This window comes from Delphinus delphis, chromosome 10 (assembly GCF_949987515.2).
Source record: "Delphinus delphis chromosome 10, mDelDel1.2, whole genome shotgun sequence".
Lineage (NCBI taxonomy): Eukaryota > Metazoa > Chordata > Mammalia > Artiodactyla > Delphinidae > Delphinus > Delphinus delphis.
Genome location: NC_082692.2, coordinates 56,889,847 through 56,908,006, shown reverse-complemented (window position 1 = coordinate 56,908,006; position 18,160 = coordinate 56,889,847). Strand labels below are relative to the sequence as shown.

Here is an 18,160-nt window from a genome sequence, read left to right as displayed (position 1 = left end):
AAATATTAAGTATCTCCCACATCAAACTTAGCCCCTGCCATAAAGTACATTCAAGTTGGAGTAGAAAACATTTACACAAATAATTACAATACAGTGTGACAAATGTTATATAATAAAAGTATGCATGAGTGCAGGAGCACGTAGGAGCTTGGTTAGATGGAAGAACTGGGAGGGTGGGGGGAGGGGTGGATGGTTTAGGAAAGGATTTACAGAGGGTGAAAAAATGAAATCTCACTGCTGTTTCAATTTGGTTTCATGAGCACCCTCATTACTAGTCAGGTTGAGTATCTTTTCATATGTTATGAACTACCTAGTACTGTTCTTTGCCCATTTAACTTTTGGAATATTGGTCTCTTTTTTTTTTGGCTGCACCGTGTGGCTTGCAGGATCTTAGTTCCCAACCAGGGATTGAACCTGGGCCCTGGCAGTGAAAGCGCCAAGTCCTAACTGGACAACCAGGGAATTCCCGGATGCTATTATTTCTTAATTTCCTGTTTTTTGGTTGTTCAGTGCTAATGTACAGAAATACCACTGATTTTTGTATATTGATACTTATCCTACAACCTTGCTGAACGTACTTAGTTCTGATAGTTTTTTGGTAGATTCTTTAGGATTTTCTATATACAAATTTTGTAAATAGAGATAGTTTTATGTCTTCCTTTCCAATCTGGGTGCCTTTTATTTCTTTCTTTTGCCCCATTGACCTGGCTAGAACCTCCAGTACTGTTGCGTAGAAATGGCAGGAGCAGACATCCTTTTCTTGTTCCTGCTCCTAGAGGGAAAGCATTCAATCATTCACCATTAAGTATGATGTTAGCTTTAAATTTTTTGTAGGTGTCCTGTATCAGGTTGAGGAAGTTCCCTTCTATTCCTACTTTGTTGAGTGTTCTTATCATGAAGGAGTTTTGGATTTTGCCAAACACTTTTTCTGTATCTGTGAGATGATTATGTGAGTTTTGTCCCTTATACAGTTGATATGGTATATTACATTAATTGATTATCTGATGTTATATCAGGATTTGCATTCCTGTGAAAAATCCCACTTGGTCATAGTGTATAATTCTTTTTTATATGTTGCTGGATTCAGTTAGCTAATACTTTGTTGGGGATTCTTATGTTTGTATTCGTAAGATATGTTTGTAGTTTTCTCTTTTTTTGTCATATCTTTGCCTGGTTTTGGTATCTAGGTAATACTGGTCTCATAGAATGAGTCAGAAAGTGTTCCCACCTTTCCTATTTATTGGAAGAGTTTGTGAAGAATTGGTATTCTTTTAATGTTTGGTAGAATTCAGCAGTGATACAGTCTGGGCCTGGGGTTTTCTTTGTGGGTAGTTTTTTGGTTACTGATTTAATTTCTTTACTTATTATAGAACTATTCAGATTTTCTGTCTTGAGTCAGTTTTAGTGGTTTGTGTCTTTCTACGATTTTAGCCATTTCATCTTAAGTTGTTCAATTTATTGGCACAGAATCATTCATGGTATTCCTTTATAATCCTTTTTTTATTTCTGTAAGATCAGTGGTAATTCCGGGGGCAGGGGTGACTTTTGTACTTAGTTTTTAAGGCTGTAGGTTTGGGCAGGTAGCAGATTGGGACGAGGAAGAGCAATTTGGGAAGAGAAAGGGGCAAGGGCAGTGATAGAGAAGCAAGCAAAAACATGACATGTTTGGGCATCTCTACGTAGTTTTCCATGCCTAGAGTCTCCAGGCATAAAGGGTACTAACAAGAAGTGAAGCCAGAAAAATAGGCAGATATAGGGTGAAGGCAACTCTTGGGCTGTCCTAGTCATTTGTGCTTTATCCTATAAGCAGTGAAGGGTTATTTGTTTTGAGCAGGTGAGTGACATGATCAAATATACTTATTGGAAAGATAATTAGCAATGGAGTGGACATGGATTAGAGGAGTGGGCAGTATTGGAGGTAGGGAACCCTGTCTTTTTCTTGCAGGCTTCACCAAAGATTGCAGAAGGTAACCAGCTTCCTCTCTCATTCTCATATTTTTCTCCCAAGTCCCTTAAAGCTCAATAGGCCCATACATAGTCTGATTTCTATACTAAAATTTCAGATCATTTAACCAGCTAATTAGCTACTGTGTATATAAAAGTTGCTCATTTCTTAACGATTTTCCATCTCAGTTTAACCACTTGCAACACTTCTATTCCTTAAAACACTTCTACTTCCTTAAAGAAAGGGAACCTTCCTTTCCACCAGCATCCTGCTTAAATTGTGAAACCAGTCTTGATACAATCACTGTGGACAAGGAAACTGGTATTGGATAGGCCTAGGACACATGCCCATCCCTACTGCCAAGTGAAGCAGTGTAGTGTGATGGGCAGTCCTACCCAAACTCCAGAGAGAGGGACAGTTGAGATGAGATATGACGGCCTGATCTAAGAATGTAGTTCACTTTAACATTTATTGGATGTTTTCCATTTTCATACTCTCATAAACTTTAAGAAGTTCATAATAGAGTAAAATAGTTACACTCCTTTCCCATGTCTTTTCTATTTAGGGAGAAGAATAGTGTTTTTATACTCAAATAGAAGATAATGTTACTATTATTTACATAATTTTACTTATTAGATAATTTGGGGAACTAGTTCATAATTTTTCTCACATTTGGATGGTGAAAATAAGTTTCCAAAACATTTAAAATATATATAATTTCACATTTTAAAATATTTGAGAATGTTAGAGTAGAAAAGAGGTTAACTAATTTAGCCTCATTATTTTATAGATGTTTTCATGGTTTTTAATGTCTATGTTTTTTCATTTTGTTCTGTATTTCTTCTCTTTTTTATTTAATTAAGTGAGGGAGTCTAACCAAACCTGATATTTTTGTGAAATGAATTTTAAAATTGTTTCTCAATTTTGGAAGGAGAATTCTAAGCATTAAGTTGCTTTTTCATGGATTTTTTTTCCCTGTAGGTTAATTGCTTTCAAGTAATTAAAAAGTGCTTATACACTTGACTTCACAAATTAAAGATTGTCTTCCAAGTTTTTAGGTATATTTTCTTTCTTTTAGAGTTCCCATCTTCCTAGCAAGAAGAAAATAAAAAGACAGCTCTTTATAAGCCAAATGGTTCTTTTTGTCCCATCCAACTTCTTGAGCCTCAGGTGTGAACCACCTACGAAAGATCCCATGTTCTTTCTCTGGTTCTTCCTTGCATCTGTTTTTTCAGAATCCTGTCTATGTTTACATCTGCTCCCTGAAGGCAAAGAGCTTAGAAGTATCTCAGAATGAATTTTATGTTAATCCATTTACAACATTCTGTCATTAGCATTCTGCTTTATACCCTCATTTAACAAAAATCTTTTCCTTTTTGTATGCATATAAAAGTTTCCTTCTAGCTTGTTTTAAAGTCATTTGAAGATCTTGTTCTCACTAACACAGGGATGTGATAATATTTGCATTTTTAATTCCTTTTACCAGAGTGGGAGACCATGACTGAGAATGAGGAGGTGACATCAAAGTCAAGCCTATCTCAAAGAGCAGATTCTCAGAAAGGAGCATCAAAAAGACTTCAAGGAAGTGTTCCCCAGGTTCTTGACTTTGAGGAAGAGTATGAATGGCAAGTTTTAGCAAGTCAGTGGGGAAATGAAACAAGAGAAAGAGATACACTGAAGAAAGATTCCCTGTGTGAACGAGAAAAGAAGAAAAGGACTCCATCAGAAAAACGAGGCCAAAAGTGGAAGGAATTTGGAGAAAGCTTAACTTCAGATTCAGCTTTTTCTGAAAGTTTAATAGGCACTGAAGGAAAGAAGCTTTATAAATGTGATATATGTTGTAAACATTTCAATAAAATCTCTCATCTTATAAACCATCGGAGGATCCACACTGGGGAGAAACCTCATAAATGTAAAGAGTGTGGAAAAGGCTTTATTCAGCGCTCAAGCCTTCTAATGCATTTACGGAACCATTCTGGGGAGAAACCTTATAAATGTAATGAATGTGGGAAAGCCTTCTCTCAAAGTGCTTACCTTCTAAACCATCAGAGAATCCACACTGGGGAGAAACCTTATAAATGTAAGGAGTGTGGAAAGGGCTTCTATAGGCACTCAGGCCTTATTATACATCTAAGGCGCCATTCTGGAGAGAGACCTTATAAATGTAATGAGTGTGGCAAAGTTTTCTCTCAAAATGCTTACCTCATTGATCACCAGAGGCTCCACAAAGGAGAAGAACCTTATAAATGTAACAAGTGTCAGAAAGCTTTCATTCTGAAGAAGAGCCTCATTCTGCACCAGAGAATCCACTCTGGGGAAAAACCCTATAAATGTGACGAATGTGGAAAAACCTTTGCCCAGACCACTTACCTTGTTGACCATCAGCGGCTCCACAGCACAGAGAACCCATATAAATGTAAAGAATGTGGAAAAGTTTTCATTCGAAGCAAAAGCCTCCTCTTACACCAGAGAGTTCACACAGAAAAGAAGACCTTTGGTTGTAAAAAATGTGGGAAGATTTTCACTTCTAAGTCAAGCCTCATTGACCATAAGAGGATGCATAGCAGAGAGAAGCCTTATAAATGTACTGAATGTGGGAAAGCCTTTACTCAGAGTGCTTACCTTTTTGACCATCAGAGACTCCACAATGGGGAGAAGCCCTACGAATGTAATGAATGTGGGAAAGTTTTCATTCTGAAAAAGAGCCTCATTTTACATCAAAGGTTCCACACAGGAGAGAATCTCTATGAATGTAAAGACTGTGGCAAGGTCTTTGGTTCTAACAGAAACCTCATTGACCACGAGAGACTCCACAATGGGGAAAAGCCCTATGAATGTCGAGAATGTGGAAAAACCTTCATTATGAGCAAGAGTTTCATGGTCCATCAGAAGCTCCATACACAGGAGAAAGCCTACAAATGTGAGGATTGTGGGAAGGCTTTCAGTTACAATTCAAGCCTGCTCGTACATCGGAGAATCCACACCGGGGAAAAGCCCTTTGAATGCAGTGATTGTGGTAGAGCTTTCAGCTCTAACAGAAACCTCATTGAACATAAGAGAATCCACAGTGGTGAGAAACCCTATGAGTGTAATGAGTGTGGCAAATGCTTCATTCTGAAGAAAAGCCTCATTGGCCATCAGAGGATTCACACAAGGGAAAAGTCTTATAAATGTAATGACTGTGGGAAAGTCTTCAGTTACCGCTCAAACCTTATAGCCCATCAGAGAATCCACACTGGTGAGAAGCCCTATGCATGTAATGAGTGTGGGAAGGGCTTTACTTACAACAGAAATCTTATTGAACATCAAAGAATTCACAGTGGGGAAAAAACCTATGAATGTCATATATGTAGAAAAGTCCTTACCTCTAGTAGAAATCTTATGGTACATCAAAGAATCCATACGGGAGAGAAACCTTATAAATGTAATGAGTGTGGAAAAGACTTCAGTCAGAATAAAAACCTTGTTGTACATCAGAGGATGCACACTGGGGAAAAACCATATGAGTGTGAGAAGTGTAGAAAATCTTTTACTTCTAAGAGGAATTTAGTTGGCCACCAGAGAATCCACACAGGGGAGAAACCATATGGGTGTAATGATTGTAGTAAAGTTTTTAGGCAAAGAAAAAACCTTACTGTACATCAGAAAATTCATACAGATGAAAAAAACTGTGAATGTGATGAGTCTGAAAAAGAATTCTCTCAGAGTTCAAACCTTCATCTTCAACAAAAAGTCCATTCTGTGGAGGAATTCCCTTGGCTCCAAAATGCCAATGAGTCCAAGACAGAGATTCAGAAAATCTAGTATCGTGTCAAATGGAATAGAATCCCTGCCTACTTAAGTAACTGTTGGATAAATGGCAGCATATGGTTTTTATAAGGAAAAAAAAATCATGATCACCCCTTTATAGACAAGTATGTTGCATGAGGAAGAAAGTTAATCTAGACTTTCAAGACTACAAAAACATAAGCCAAATTCTAGTTAAATACTCTGTCCCAAACCATTTGTTATGAACCTAGGAAAGGACCTTGGAACGATCAAAGATTCTGAAGAAATTGGGTTATGTTTTATAAGATGTAATGGTGTCATTGTAAATGATAGCAAAAATATCTTGGTATTAAAAAGTGTACATTTTTGAAAAGGTATATATACACTGTACATTTTAAAGATAGTATTACTGCTAGAGAAAGTCTCTACAGATGGTATGATTAAGACATATCAAACATGGAGTTGGATGGGCAAGAGTCTGCTGTTTGAGGACAACTTAAGTACACTGGATTTGGAATCAGAAAAGATAGGTTTGGGTCCTGGCTCTTTCTTTTACTAGCTCTGTGATGTTATTAAGTCAGCCTCTAAGTCTCAGTTTCTCTGTCAATCAAATATTGGTATAATGCCTACTTCATAGTGTTGTTGTGAGCATTCAGTAAAAGGATCATGTGGAAGTACTTTCTGAAACAATTTAGTTGTCAATAAAGTTGGATAAAAGAACATGATCTAGAACAAAATCTAGAACATGGCATAATGTAATGTTTGTTCATTAAGTTAATATTAGGACTTAATGCACCTCAAAAGATTCATTTTTATAGTAAGAGGAAGTATGGTGGATAGCTAACTTTGGAATTTTGTACTTTAAAAAGACCTTTTTAAAACAGCTTTTTAAATGTCTAAGGGAGATAATAGATAATATATTAGTTTTAATGGAAAAAATATTGGCTTATTAAATAGTGTGTCCAGCTATTAATATGATGCCAAGAAAAACAATTTATTTTTCAACCTTTGGATTTTAAAAACTAGTGGACGTAGAGTATCAAAATGGAAGGACAGTCCTGTGTTGCTTTCCTTGTCGACAGGAAAAAATCCTTAACCCCAGCCCTTGAGCTGATTATCCGTGCTACTGTCATTCTGAATTCTAATCAGCATTTCATCATTATTGACATACAAATAGCTTGTTACTTAAGAAACAACATTCTGTCCCAGCATTCAACTTACTACATAAGATTTTTTACACAGAGCCAAGCCCTTCAAAGCTCTGATTAAACCAATTCAGAATCCACCTCTGAGTGTTCAGGCCCATTTACTCCCAGTGAACCAATCATTCATTCAGTCTGTACCCTTTTGTACATTTGTAAATTTATTTCTTCCTATATTCTTTATTTGATAATTTTATGTTGTAATTCTCAGAACTCCAGTTCTGTCACTGGAGTATAAATACCTTACTATTAGGATTGTGTTTTCTAATACTAGCAGCATTGAAGTGGTGTGTTGATTATAATAAGTGTTATTAATTCAACCCCAAAGTTCCTTGAGGGCTGGTTCCTCAGACTGAAGGGACCAAGAGTGAAAACTGGAAGGGGTCTAGGTTAAAAGTCTGAGGACCCTATGAGTCAGATTCTGCCACTCTTCCTTGGACAAACGCCTTCATTTCTTGGAGCCTCGATTTCCTTATCTGTTAAACAGAAGGAAGAATATCTACCTCACCAAATTGTTATGAGGTAATGAATATGAAGATGCTTTATGTCCATACAGAAGAATCACCCCGGATTATGTAATAATTACACAGGGAAAGATGTAGTTTAACAATGAAGAGAGTTGGCATTTACCTCTTAATCAGTTTAACAAAATGTAACATTGCTAAGACTGAGACAACTCACATAATGTGCCTCTCCGCATGTAATGCAATAAAGCCAAAAGTATAACCTGAATTTATCAAGCTTCTTAGACCTGATTGCCAGTTTACAGGAAATACAGGAGGCAGAGGAACAAGATAAAACACACCATGAGAAACAAGTTTAAAACATGGGATATTGTGTAAGAAAACTACTGGGAGAATCCCCTGGCGGTCCAGTGGTTAGGACTCCTTGCTTTCACTGCTGAGGGCGCAGGTTTGATCTCTGGTCGGGGAACTAAGATCCCACAAGCCAAGCGGCCCGGCTATAAAAGAAAAACAAAAAGAAAACTGGATTCTTCAAAAAGATACGGTGAAAAAGGGAGGGGTGATAATTGTTGATGCTGGGTGAATATTGAGAGTTCATTGTACTGCTTTTGTATATGTATGAAATTTTCCATAATGAAGGTATAAAAAGTGGAGGAGAAGGTTGTTTTTAAAAGATACTAAAGAGCCATAAGATACTGAGCCAGGAATAGACGCACAGATGCCCAATGGATTTTTGACACGTGCAAAAGCAATTCAGTAGAGGAGAGATAGCCTTTCAACAAATGCTGCTGCAGCAGTTGGATAGCCATAGGCAAAAAATAAAAATCACAGCAGGAACTAAGACTAAGCAAAGAATTCTTAGACATATCAAAAGCATGCTCCGTAAAAGGAAAAAAATGATAAGTTGAACCTCGTCAAAATAATTTTCTCTCCAAAAGACTCTTTAAAGAGAATGAAAAAGCATTACAGACTGGGAGAAAATATTTGCAAATCATATATGCAACACAGCACTTGTATCTAGACTAAAGAATTCTCAAAACTCAGCAGTAATAAATAGATCCAATTAGAAAATGGGCAAAAGACATGAACAGATATTTATGGCATATGAAAAGACGTTCAACATCATTAGCCATTAGGGAAATGCAAGTTAAAAATCTGCACAGCTATCAGCTTTTTAAAAAAAGTTTTAACACCAAATGCTGGCAAGGATGCAAAGGAACGGAATCTTTTACATTGCCAGGAATGAGAAATGTTACAGCCACTCGGGGGAATAATTTGGCAGTTTCCTATAAAACCAAACATGCACTTGCCATATACCCAGTATTTGCACTCCTGAGCATTTATCCCAGAGAAATGAAAACTTGTGTTCACAAAAAAACCTGTACGTGACTGTTAAAAGCAGTTTTATTTGTAATAGTCAAGATCTGACTGGTGGTTAAAACAAATATCCTTCAACAGGTGGTTAAAACAAACTGCAGTATATCTATACCATGTAATACTACTCTGCAATAAAATGGAATGTCCTATTGATACCTGCAGTGACTCAAGTGTATTCCACGAGAATTATGCTGAGTGAAAAAAATCCAATCTGAAATGTATGGCCAGATTTATATAATATTCTAAAATGACAAAAGTATACAGATGAAAGTATACAGATTAGTGGTTGCCAGAGGTTGGGAATAGTGGGAGGGAGCAGGGGAAGAGGGAGGGGTAGCACTTAGGGAGGCCTTGGTGGTGTTGGAACAGTTGTGTATCTTGATTGTGATGGTGGTTACACAAATCTACACGTGATAAAATGACAAAGTGTACACACACATTGTACCAGTATCAATTTCCTGATTTTTTAAAATATTAAACTATGTAAGATGTACCCATTGGGGGAAACTAGTTGAAGGGTATTATCTTTGCAACTTTCTGTGAATCTGTAAATTCAAAATAAAAAGCAAAACTGAAAAGCCGTACCAAATAAAGTGTGTGAAACTGATTTGGAAAAACAAAATTATGAAATATATATTTTAGGACAGTTGGAAATTTGAAAATGGTTATTAGATGGTTTCACGGAATTATTGTTAATTTTCCTACCTGTAATGATGGTATTGTTAGTTTGGAGATTATTCTTATTACTGAAGGATGCATATCGAAGTATTTGGAATGAAGGGTTTTGATGATTACAACTTAAAAAAATGTCTTCAGTATATAGAGAGGTAAGGCAAACATAGCAAAGTGTTAATTGTTGAGTACAGAAGGAGGATACAGGCATTCGTTGTACCATTCTCTGTACTGTTTGATATTTCCAGAACATTTAGGGCAAAATTATCAGGGTCTTCCACAGATGGATGCTTTGTAGCTTCAGGCTGTCGGGTGCGCGCCTCGGTTAAGTGGCCTTACCCGACCCAGGGATGCCCCGCTCTCTGAGGCTCAGTTCCCCAATCCACCTGCACTCTTCCTCTAAGCGCTTTTGCCCCCATCACTGGTCGGTAGCGATATTGGACACCCAACGAGAAGACAGCACCTCCGAGATTCCTAGAGAGGCTGGCCTGGCGACTTGGGGAGCCGGAAGCCCATCCCCAGGCACTTCCTGTCCGGTCATTGTTCTCGCGCCGGTAGGCGCAGGGGTCGCGGCCGCTTGCCTTCTGCTCCAGAGCCCGCGAGCTCCGGCCGGGCTGCTTCTCCGCACATGGTGAGCGGGGTTGGCGTGGCCTGGGCGCGAACGTCGGTGGTGAGGGAGGGGCCATCCCAGGGTCCGCTAGCCCCGTCCTCCCCTCGGGTATACAGCCTTGTCTGTCCGGAGGCGGCTCCGCGCCCCGCCACCTCGGAAACTCGGCTCTCGCCTACTTATGGGGGCCTAGCCCGCGGGAGGTTGGACACGGACCGCCCAAGGGGCCAGGGTCGACCCCACAACAGGGCTGCGTGGGGCCTGGAGAAGGAGGAAATGCGTTGCCACGTTTGGAACTAGGGAAAGGACATTGAAAGGAAACCCTTGTTAGGAGACTTTGCTCTCTAGGGCTGGAGGCCGATTAGAGTTTGATCAGCAGTCTGATGACAATACTCAAAGTAGGCAATCTTGCGTATAGATAGGTGAAACGAGTGTTAAGGGCCTTCCTCCCTGGTAGAATTCAGCTAGTCATGGAAAGAATAATTCTCCAGAATTAAGATGTGTTGCAGGACTGAAAATATTGCATTATTGAAGAGATGCAGTGTATACAATAAGTTGCCAGTACGTTAATGTAGGATAAAGTATGTGATCAGTAGCAGCAAAAAGGGACTTAATGAAATGTAGCACTTTTTTCCCTAATAAGACATCTAAAGGGGAATAGGAAAATTTCAGTTTCTTCATAATCAACTAAAATGGTAAGGTTATTTTACTCACAAATCAAAAAAAAATCTGTTGGCTTGGCTATGATACAGGGGTACTGTTAAGTTGGTGGTGGTATGATTTGGTGCAGTCCTTTTAGAAAGCAATTTGGGGAACTTCCCTGGTGGTCCAGTGGTTAAAATTCCTCGCTCCCAATGCAGGGGGCCCGGGTTGATCCCTGGTCAGGGAACTAGATCCTGCATGCTGCAACTAAAAGATGTGCATGTTGCAATGAAGACCCGGCGCAGCCAAATAAGTAAATATTTTAAAAAATAAAATAGAAAAAAAAAAACAATTTGGCAATACATGTCACTCATAAAATCCTTCAATCAGTAATCCCACTATTGTAAAGGAATAACTCAGCAGCAGAAAAAAACTATTTGCATGAAAAGAATCTTAACAATTATTAAGAAAATAAACTGGAAACAAAAGTCCTTTTACTAAAGCAGTGGCTAATAAATAGGGGCTGGGGACTTCCCTGGTGGCACAGTGGTTAGGGGGCCCGGGTTTGATCCCTGGTCAGGGAATTAGATTCCACCTGCATGCCGCAACTAAGAGTTTTCATGACACAACTAAGGAATCAGCGAGCCACAACTAAGACCTGGCACAACCAAATAAATAAATACTTTAAAATAAATAAATAGGGGCTGGTTAAGTAAATTATAATGTAGTTGTAACTTAGAGTACCATGGTAGAAGGAGGTGGTGCTGTATGTACTTATATTGAAACATCTACCTAAGACTATTGTGAAACATAGAAATTGAGTTCAAAAAGCAAACAGTTCAGGTTGTAGTCTTTTGTTCATGCTATTGTCCTTGGTGATTAAAAAAAAACAACCAAGCAAACGAAAAACTTTGCATTGTAATGTCCTTTCTTAAAAAGAAACCATAGTTAAGAACTTTAAGTCATAATTGTCAGTATGGTTGGAGGTTTTTTCCTTAAAAGAAATATCTTAAATTCTTTAATAAACAGCGATTATCTCTTTGGAGATGAACCAGGGGTAATTTTTCTTAATCATTTTCTGTATTTTTTAAGTTTTTATAATTAAAATATATTAACTTTATAATCAGAGGGAAAATCAATAAATATTATATAAAGGTGTTTGTAATGTGATTATTATGGGGATAAATTGCTTGTATACATTACAACTCCTTCCATCCTCTTGAGGAGTAGAGCAGACCCTGTAGCGGTAGTGGCTGCTGCCTAGACACTGGTGAAATTGGCTTGTGGGCTTGGTGGCATCCAGGCAAACCTCTGCTCTACTGCTAACAGTGTTTTCTGATTTCTCAGTAGACATTACTCATCCTGGCCCCGGGAAGAAACTCAAGAAGAAGCTTTTGAGACTTAAAGATTAGATGGGGCTTGACTTCTGCTGGGCAGCCCCCAGCTATAGGAGTTCCCCTCCTGAGCAGAGAGGATGACTACAGAATTGAGAGAGGCCATGACCCTGGCCCCTTGGGGCCCAGTGACAGTGAAAAAGGAAGAGGAAGAGGAGGAAACCTTCGTGGGTCAGGCATCCAGCCAACAAGTGCATTCTGAAAACATCAAAGTCTGGGCTCCTGGGGAGTGTCCTCAGACAGGCCTCGATGTATCAGAACAGGAGGAAAAGGTAAACAATGGTCTGGGAGGAGGGAGGAAGGAGACAGCTAAAGATCTCAAGTGATTTCAGAGGGGACCCTATCCCTCTGCTCCCACATCTGTAGTCTTGTTGTCTGGTGAGGGCTCTGGCTTCTAGTCTTTTGCAGTATAATTGAAACATTATATTATTCTATTGATGTGACACTTGGTACTTTCTATAAACCAGTGCTTCTCAAACTGTGCTACAGTTTGCAATTACCTGGGGAGCTTCTTATCAAATCATGATACCCATGCCATACCTTATGTCAGTTAAACCAGTATCTCTGGGGGATGGGACCCAGACCTCTGTATTTAAAAAAAAACTCCTCAGGTGATTCCAGGCAGGATTTGATAACTCTAACCTGTACTTCTCAAACTTTAATATGCATAGGAATCATCAGGATGTGGGGGAGGGGATCTTGTTAAAATGCAGATTCTGATTCAGGAGGTCTGGGGTGTGGTCTGAGATTCTGCAGGTCTCACAAGCTCCCAGGTGGTGGTGATTCTGCTGATCTGCAGACCACGATTTGAGTTTGTGAGGCTGTATGTTTTCAAACACACACCTTTCCGTCACTAGCCAAATGAGGCCTGAGGTTCCCCAAAGCCTCTCTGTAATAATATGATTAGAACCTTGCTTCTTTGATCTTTAGACCTTGGGAAAGTGTACTCTGGAGAATCTCCCCATATGCTCTCTTGTCTTGTGCTCTCACTGGCAAGTTAGGTTTGGGTGCTGAAGTGGACAATGAGATGAAATCAAAATGATCAGGAGGAAGGTAACAGGCTTGCTTCTCTGCCCACCCCACCTTGGGAATTAGGGAAGACTCTGGCTTCCTTTTCCTTTCTTTATCTTTAAATGTTTGGTATTTTTCTTTCTTTTTTTAAATTTTTTATTTTACGGTCTCCAAGAACGGGTGCTTATGTTCTCAACCTCAAAGCTATAATTGTACCATCTCCCAGTGACAGTCTCCTCATAAACCCACCTGTGCCTGCTTGTTTCTAGGGTCAGAACTTGTTCTGGGACATGGCTGTCATCCTGAAACCAACACAGGAGGCGTCTGCTGCATCAACCCCCGGCAGTTCCTCATTACCAGAGACTCTGGCCAAGAGGGAGCTACTGGAGACTCATGGGAGCATGACCTGTCTAGGTGAGGTTCAACCTCAATTCAGAATCTGACCATTGAGGTTTCTCAAAATCTTTTCAGAGACTGGTGGTCTCGTCTCCTAACCTCAGCAACAGAGAGTATTGAGGTGTTGGAAGTGTCAGGGAGAGCTGGACAGAGGAATACTGAAAGATGCCTATGCATTTGTCACAGGAAATGGCTTATTTTGCACACAGTCTCAAGACACCAGACAAACACAGGTGAACTCCAAATTTACCTTTTAATCACATTTATTGTTCAGCAAGTTTCATATTTATTCACCCGTGTAGACACGTGTCTTCTTCAGTATGCTTCGTGTTTATTGTAGCTTGGTGAGCCTGCAAGAGAAGCTGGCTAAGGTAGGAAGGGTCACCTTTTGTGGTGATATTTTGAGGAAATGCCCTGGAGGTGTTCTGTTTTCATAGATCTTTGTGCAGATTCTAGAGGATTTTGAGCACTTGCGTCAGCCATGATGAGGTTTAAAGCTAGGTCTTTATGGAGGCTACTGATGGCTGGCTTATCACCTGGTTCTCTAAGCTGGGACTCAGGATGTGTCTGGCTAGCAGTGGCAGAAGCTTGCCTGTGAAGGAGTGACATGTAACTGTGGGTCAACAGTGTGGTAGCCATGAGTCCTGTGCTGTGGAAGCAATCCCTGGATGACTGCCAAGGCCCCTCTGGTACTCATATGCTATGAGTATAGGCCTGTGCCTGAATATCCTGAGCCTATTCTCCTCCCTAGCCAATTACTCAGGCATTTGCAAACCAAGTCAGTTTCTTAAACCAGTGTTGTAGGGAAGGCTAGGATTGCCACCTTTCATTTTCTTGTCTCTTCTTTAATTCTCCAAACTCTCAGCAGCTTCTGTTTCCCGCTTTCTGCTTTGTGCTCCATTGTCTCTGGAGCGTTCCCCTCTGTATCACTTCTTTTCTGTTTCCTTGCTTTATCAGTCAGTCATTTATAGTCTTAATTCCAGCAGCTGCCCCCATCCACCAGGAATGACCACTGTTTTCTTTCTCTGCTATTCCTAGCCAGGACTCATCTTTCTGCCAGCCATTTCTGTTGTAATAGGTAATGGCGAGGGACTTCCCTGGTGGTCCAGCAGTTAAGACTCTGAGCTCCCAATGCAGGGGGCCCGGGTTCAAACCCTGGTCAGGGAACTAGATCCCACAGGCCACAACTAAGCACCTGCATACCGCAACTAAAGACCCTGCACGCTGCAACGAAGATCCCATATGCCACAACGAAGACCCAGTGCAGCCAAATGAATAAATATTAAAAACATATATATATATATATAGGTAATAACGAGCTCACTGAGCTCTAGGAATTGAGAGGGAGTCACGAGTGTAGTTGCTGCCCTACCTCTGATAACTCTTTGACATTGAGCAAATCCTTTCTCTTCTGGACGTCCATTTCCTATTCTATAAAGTGGGGTGCATTGATTCAGTAAATACAGGATTCGTTGGGGGCCTGCTTCCTGGGTGCCGGCAGTGTGACAGGTGCTAGGGATATAGCAGTGAGTAAGAACAGCCTTGCCCTTTTTTAGCTTCCATACAAGTGAAGGAGAACAGTTTCATCTTGATGATAAAATTGTATAATATACATGAAAGTACTTTGGAAATTTTGATGTTAATGTTTGTGAGTTTTATCTACAGTTTGGTATGTATTGATTAATATTGAATTTATTAAAGTTTATACATTTAAAGCCAAGTTTTTAAGCTTTTAAGCATAACTTATTTTTATGTCCTTTATACATCTAGAAAAATTCAGAATATTTCACAAACAAAAAATGTTTTTACATAAAAACCAGGAAAGGAAGGGTGGAGAGGCAGTAGGGGAAAGAGGTAACAGGGAGAAAGTAAGATAAGAAGGAAGAAAAGAAGATGTAATAGCAGTTTTAAACTGCAGGGAGAAAAGTGGAGTAGATTGAGAAATCAGAGCAGTAGTAATAGAAATAACCAGAAAAAGATTAGCCTTTCAGGGTTTTTTGTTGTTGTCGCATTCGGGGCTTTGCTGTATCCAGCGCTCAGGCATTCCCTTTCTCTGACATTGCCCTTCTTTCTGAATGACTGTGATGGCCTTAGCCTGGCAACCAAACTGGGCTGTCCTCCTTGCCCAGTATTGGTTTGTGCCTCACAACATCCCTGTCCCACCCACTCATCTTACTGGCTGGAGAGTTGCCCTGGCCTGTGCCAGTAGGATGTCTTTGGACATTAGATTCCCCTGTGCAGTTGCTGCATGACCTGCAGCTCACAGCTGAAGTCACACGCTTCCTGACCGTTATGACTTGACTATCCTATTCTTTTTCTAGGCCAAAAAAATATGACATTTATTTTTTCTGTCTGCTGTTTCAGGTGCTGAAACCAAGAACCCACAGTTACTCGTTCCAAAAACTGAGATATGTGATGAAGCAGAAAAACCTTTCATAATATCAGGAAGGATCCAGAAAGTTGACCCTCCAGGACCTGAATTAGGAGAAGGCTGTGAAAAAGGGAACATGTTAAAAAGGCAGAGAATAAAGACGGAAAAGAAAGATTTCAGACAAGTGACAGTGAAGGACTGTCACATACCTGAAAACTTCAAAGAAGAGAAAGACCAGAAGTGTCACAAATCTGAGGAGAGATATAGCCTTGGTTCTGGCTCTGTTAAAAATCAGAAAAGCCAGGCTGGGCAGAAACCTTTTACATGTAGCGTGTGTGGGAAAGGTTTTAGTCAGAGCGCAAACCTTGTAGTGCATCAGCGAATCCACACTGGAGAGAAACCCTTCGAATGTCACGAGTGTGGGAAGGCCTTCATTCAGAGCGCAAACCTTGTTGTGCATCAGCGAATCCACACTGGACAGAAACCGTATGTTTGTTCAAAGTGTGGGAAAGCCTTCACTCAGAGTTCAAATCTGACTGTACATCAAAAAATCCACTCCTTAGAGAAAACCTTTAAGTGCAGTGAATGCGAGAAAGCCTTCAGTTACAGCTCACAACTTGCCCGGCACCAGAAAGTCCACATTACAGAAAAATGCTATGAATGTAACGAGTGTGGGAAAACATTTACTCGAAGCTCAAACCTCATTGTCCACCAGAGGATCCACACCGGGGAGAAGCCCTTTGCCTGTAATGACTGCGGCAAAGCCTTCACACAGAGCGCAAATCTTATCGTGCATCAGCGAAGCCATACTGGTGAGAAGCCATACGAGTGCAAAGAGTGTGGAAAAGCCTTTAGTTGTTTTTCACACCTTATCGTGCACCAGCGAATCCACACCGCGGAGAAACCTTACGACTGCAGCGAGTGCGGGAAGGCCTTCAGTCAGCTCTCTTGCCTTATTGTGCACCAGAGGATTCACAGCGGGGACCTTCCGTATGTGTGTAATGAGTGCGGGAAGGCCTTCACCTGCAGCTCGTACCTGCTGATTCATCAGAGGATCCATAATGGGGAGAAGCCGTACACATGCAGCGAGTGTGGCAAGGCCTTCCGGCAGAGGTCGAGCCTCACCGTGCACCAGAGAACCCACACCGGGGAGAAGCCCTACGAGTGTGCCAAGTGCGGTGCGGCTTTCATCTCCAACTCACACCTCATGCGCCACCACAGAACCCATCTCGTTGAGAGCACATAGAGGGACGAGGGAGACCTCCAGGCGCCAGTCAGAACCTCCCGCCCCCGCTCCCCCCAAGTCAGACACCTCTTGGCTGTTTTCTCCTCCTTGGTGAAAACGAGGCCTGCTCTGTCCTTAAAAGTAATAGTTTTCAGGAGTGCAGCGCAAAACACAAGAGGGGCATTTCAGAGGCTAATTTAAAGAAAATGAAAACGAAGGCCTCAAGGCAAGGATTTTGTTTTTCACTTGGTGCCCCAAGTGTCATGGTGTCTGAAGTGGAATGTGGCTTTCTTAGAAATGGATCATACAGAGCTCAGTGATAAAGATCCCTTTGGGGGAAAGGCATTTTTCACTTAACTTTGTTTTTGAAAACTCTGGTAATTTCTTGGGCAACGGGCAGGTTACTGGTGGAGGTCTGCCTGATGGAATTCCGGAGCTTTGAACCTTGTATTCTAATATTTTGGGTTAAGCAGCGACTCATTAAGGAAACCACTTGGGGTAGCAGTTCACCAACAACTCACCTATGAACATTTATAGGTTTTCCATTCCCTAGGTAATTAAAAAAAACAAAAACACCCTACTAACCATCTATTGCTCCTAACATGGATGGAAGTAGGAAACATTCGTTTCCCTCATCATCTGTACCTCATGAACGTTGGTGTGGTAAAGCTCTGGGGACCTCTGACGAGAGTCTCTTCTGACCGTTTCCCAGCCTGCATGGCCAAGCAATTGAGGACTGATGGAGACAGCCACAGACGCTGCTGGGCTGTGTCCCTTTGCTAAGGTCAACAGCTCTTCCCATAACTTAACCCCAGTTGCCATTGCATTCCGTTTGAGTGAGACGCTGCTAGCAGCCCCCTTCCCAGATAGAGGCATCAGAGAATAAAGCTTCCCTGGAGGTATGCCCGCTTTGTCTCTGCTCTCATTCTGCTCAGGCCCAAGCAGGGGGCTCAGTTGGGTGTCATTGTCACTTTCTGGATGGTCTTTAGAAGAAATAATGGAGCCCTTCTAATTCTGAGAGGAGCCAAGAGGGAAATGAAAAGAGAGGGAGGAAGCAGAGTGGGATTCCTAAGGTCTTCATTTGTT

At 40.8% G+C, this 18,160-nt stretch overlaps 2 protein-coding genes across 8 annotated transcripts in view; both read left to right on the top strand.

Annotated features, from left to right (window-relative positions):
- The window catches only part of LOC132432164 (zinc finger protein 660), a 63,792-nt gene extending 54,459 nt beyond the window's left edge, over window positions 1–9,333 (top strand). For 6 of the 7 annotated variants that reach the window (XM_060022198.2, XM_060022197.2, XM_060022194.2 and 3 more), the window contains one exon: window positions 3,432–9,333. In XM_060022198.2, the coding sequence (XP_059878181.1) occupies window positions 3,432–5,749 (2,318 nt within the window). In that variant the 3' untranslated portion in view covers window positions 5,750–9,333. The remainder of the gene's footprint in view (window positions 1–3,431) is intronic. The other variant, XM_069541144.1, reaches the window with a different exon arrangement.
- A 658-nt stretch (window positions 9,334–9,991) lies between these two features.
- Window positions 9,992–18,160, top strand: part of ZNF35 (zinc finger protein 35) — a 44,899-nt gene continuing 36,730 nt past the window's right edge. Inside the window, exons 1-4 of the mRNA XM_060022205.2 lie at window positions 9,992–10,059; window positions 12,028–12,343; window positions 13,352–13,496; window positions 15,843–17,087. Of these exons, the coding sequence (XP_059878188.2) occupies window positions 12,152–12,343; window positions 13,352–13,496; window positions 15,843–17,087 (1,582 nt within the window). The 5' untranslated portion in view covers window positions 9,992–10,059; window positions 12,028–12,151. The remainder of the gene's footprint in view (window positions 10,060–12,027; window positions 12,344–13,351; window positions 13,497–15,842; window positions 17,088–18,160) is intronic.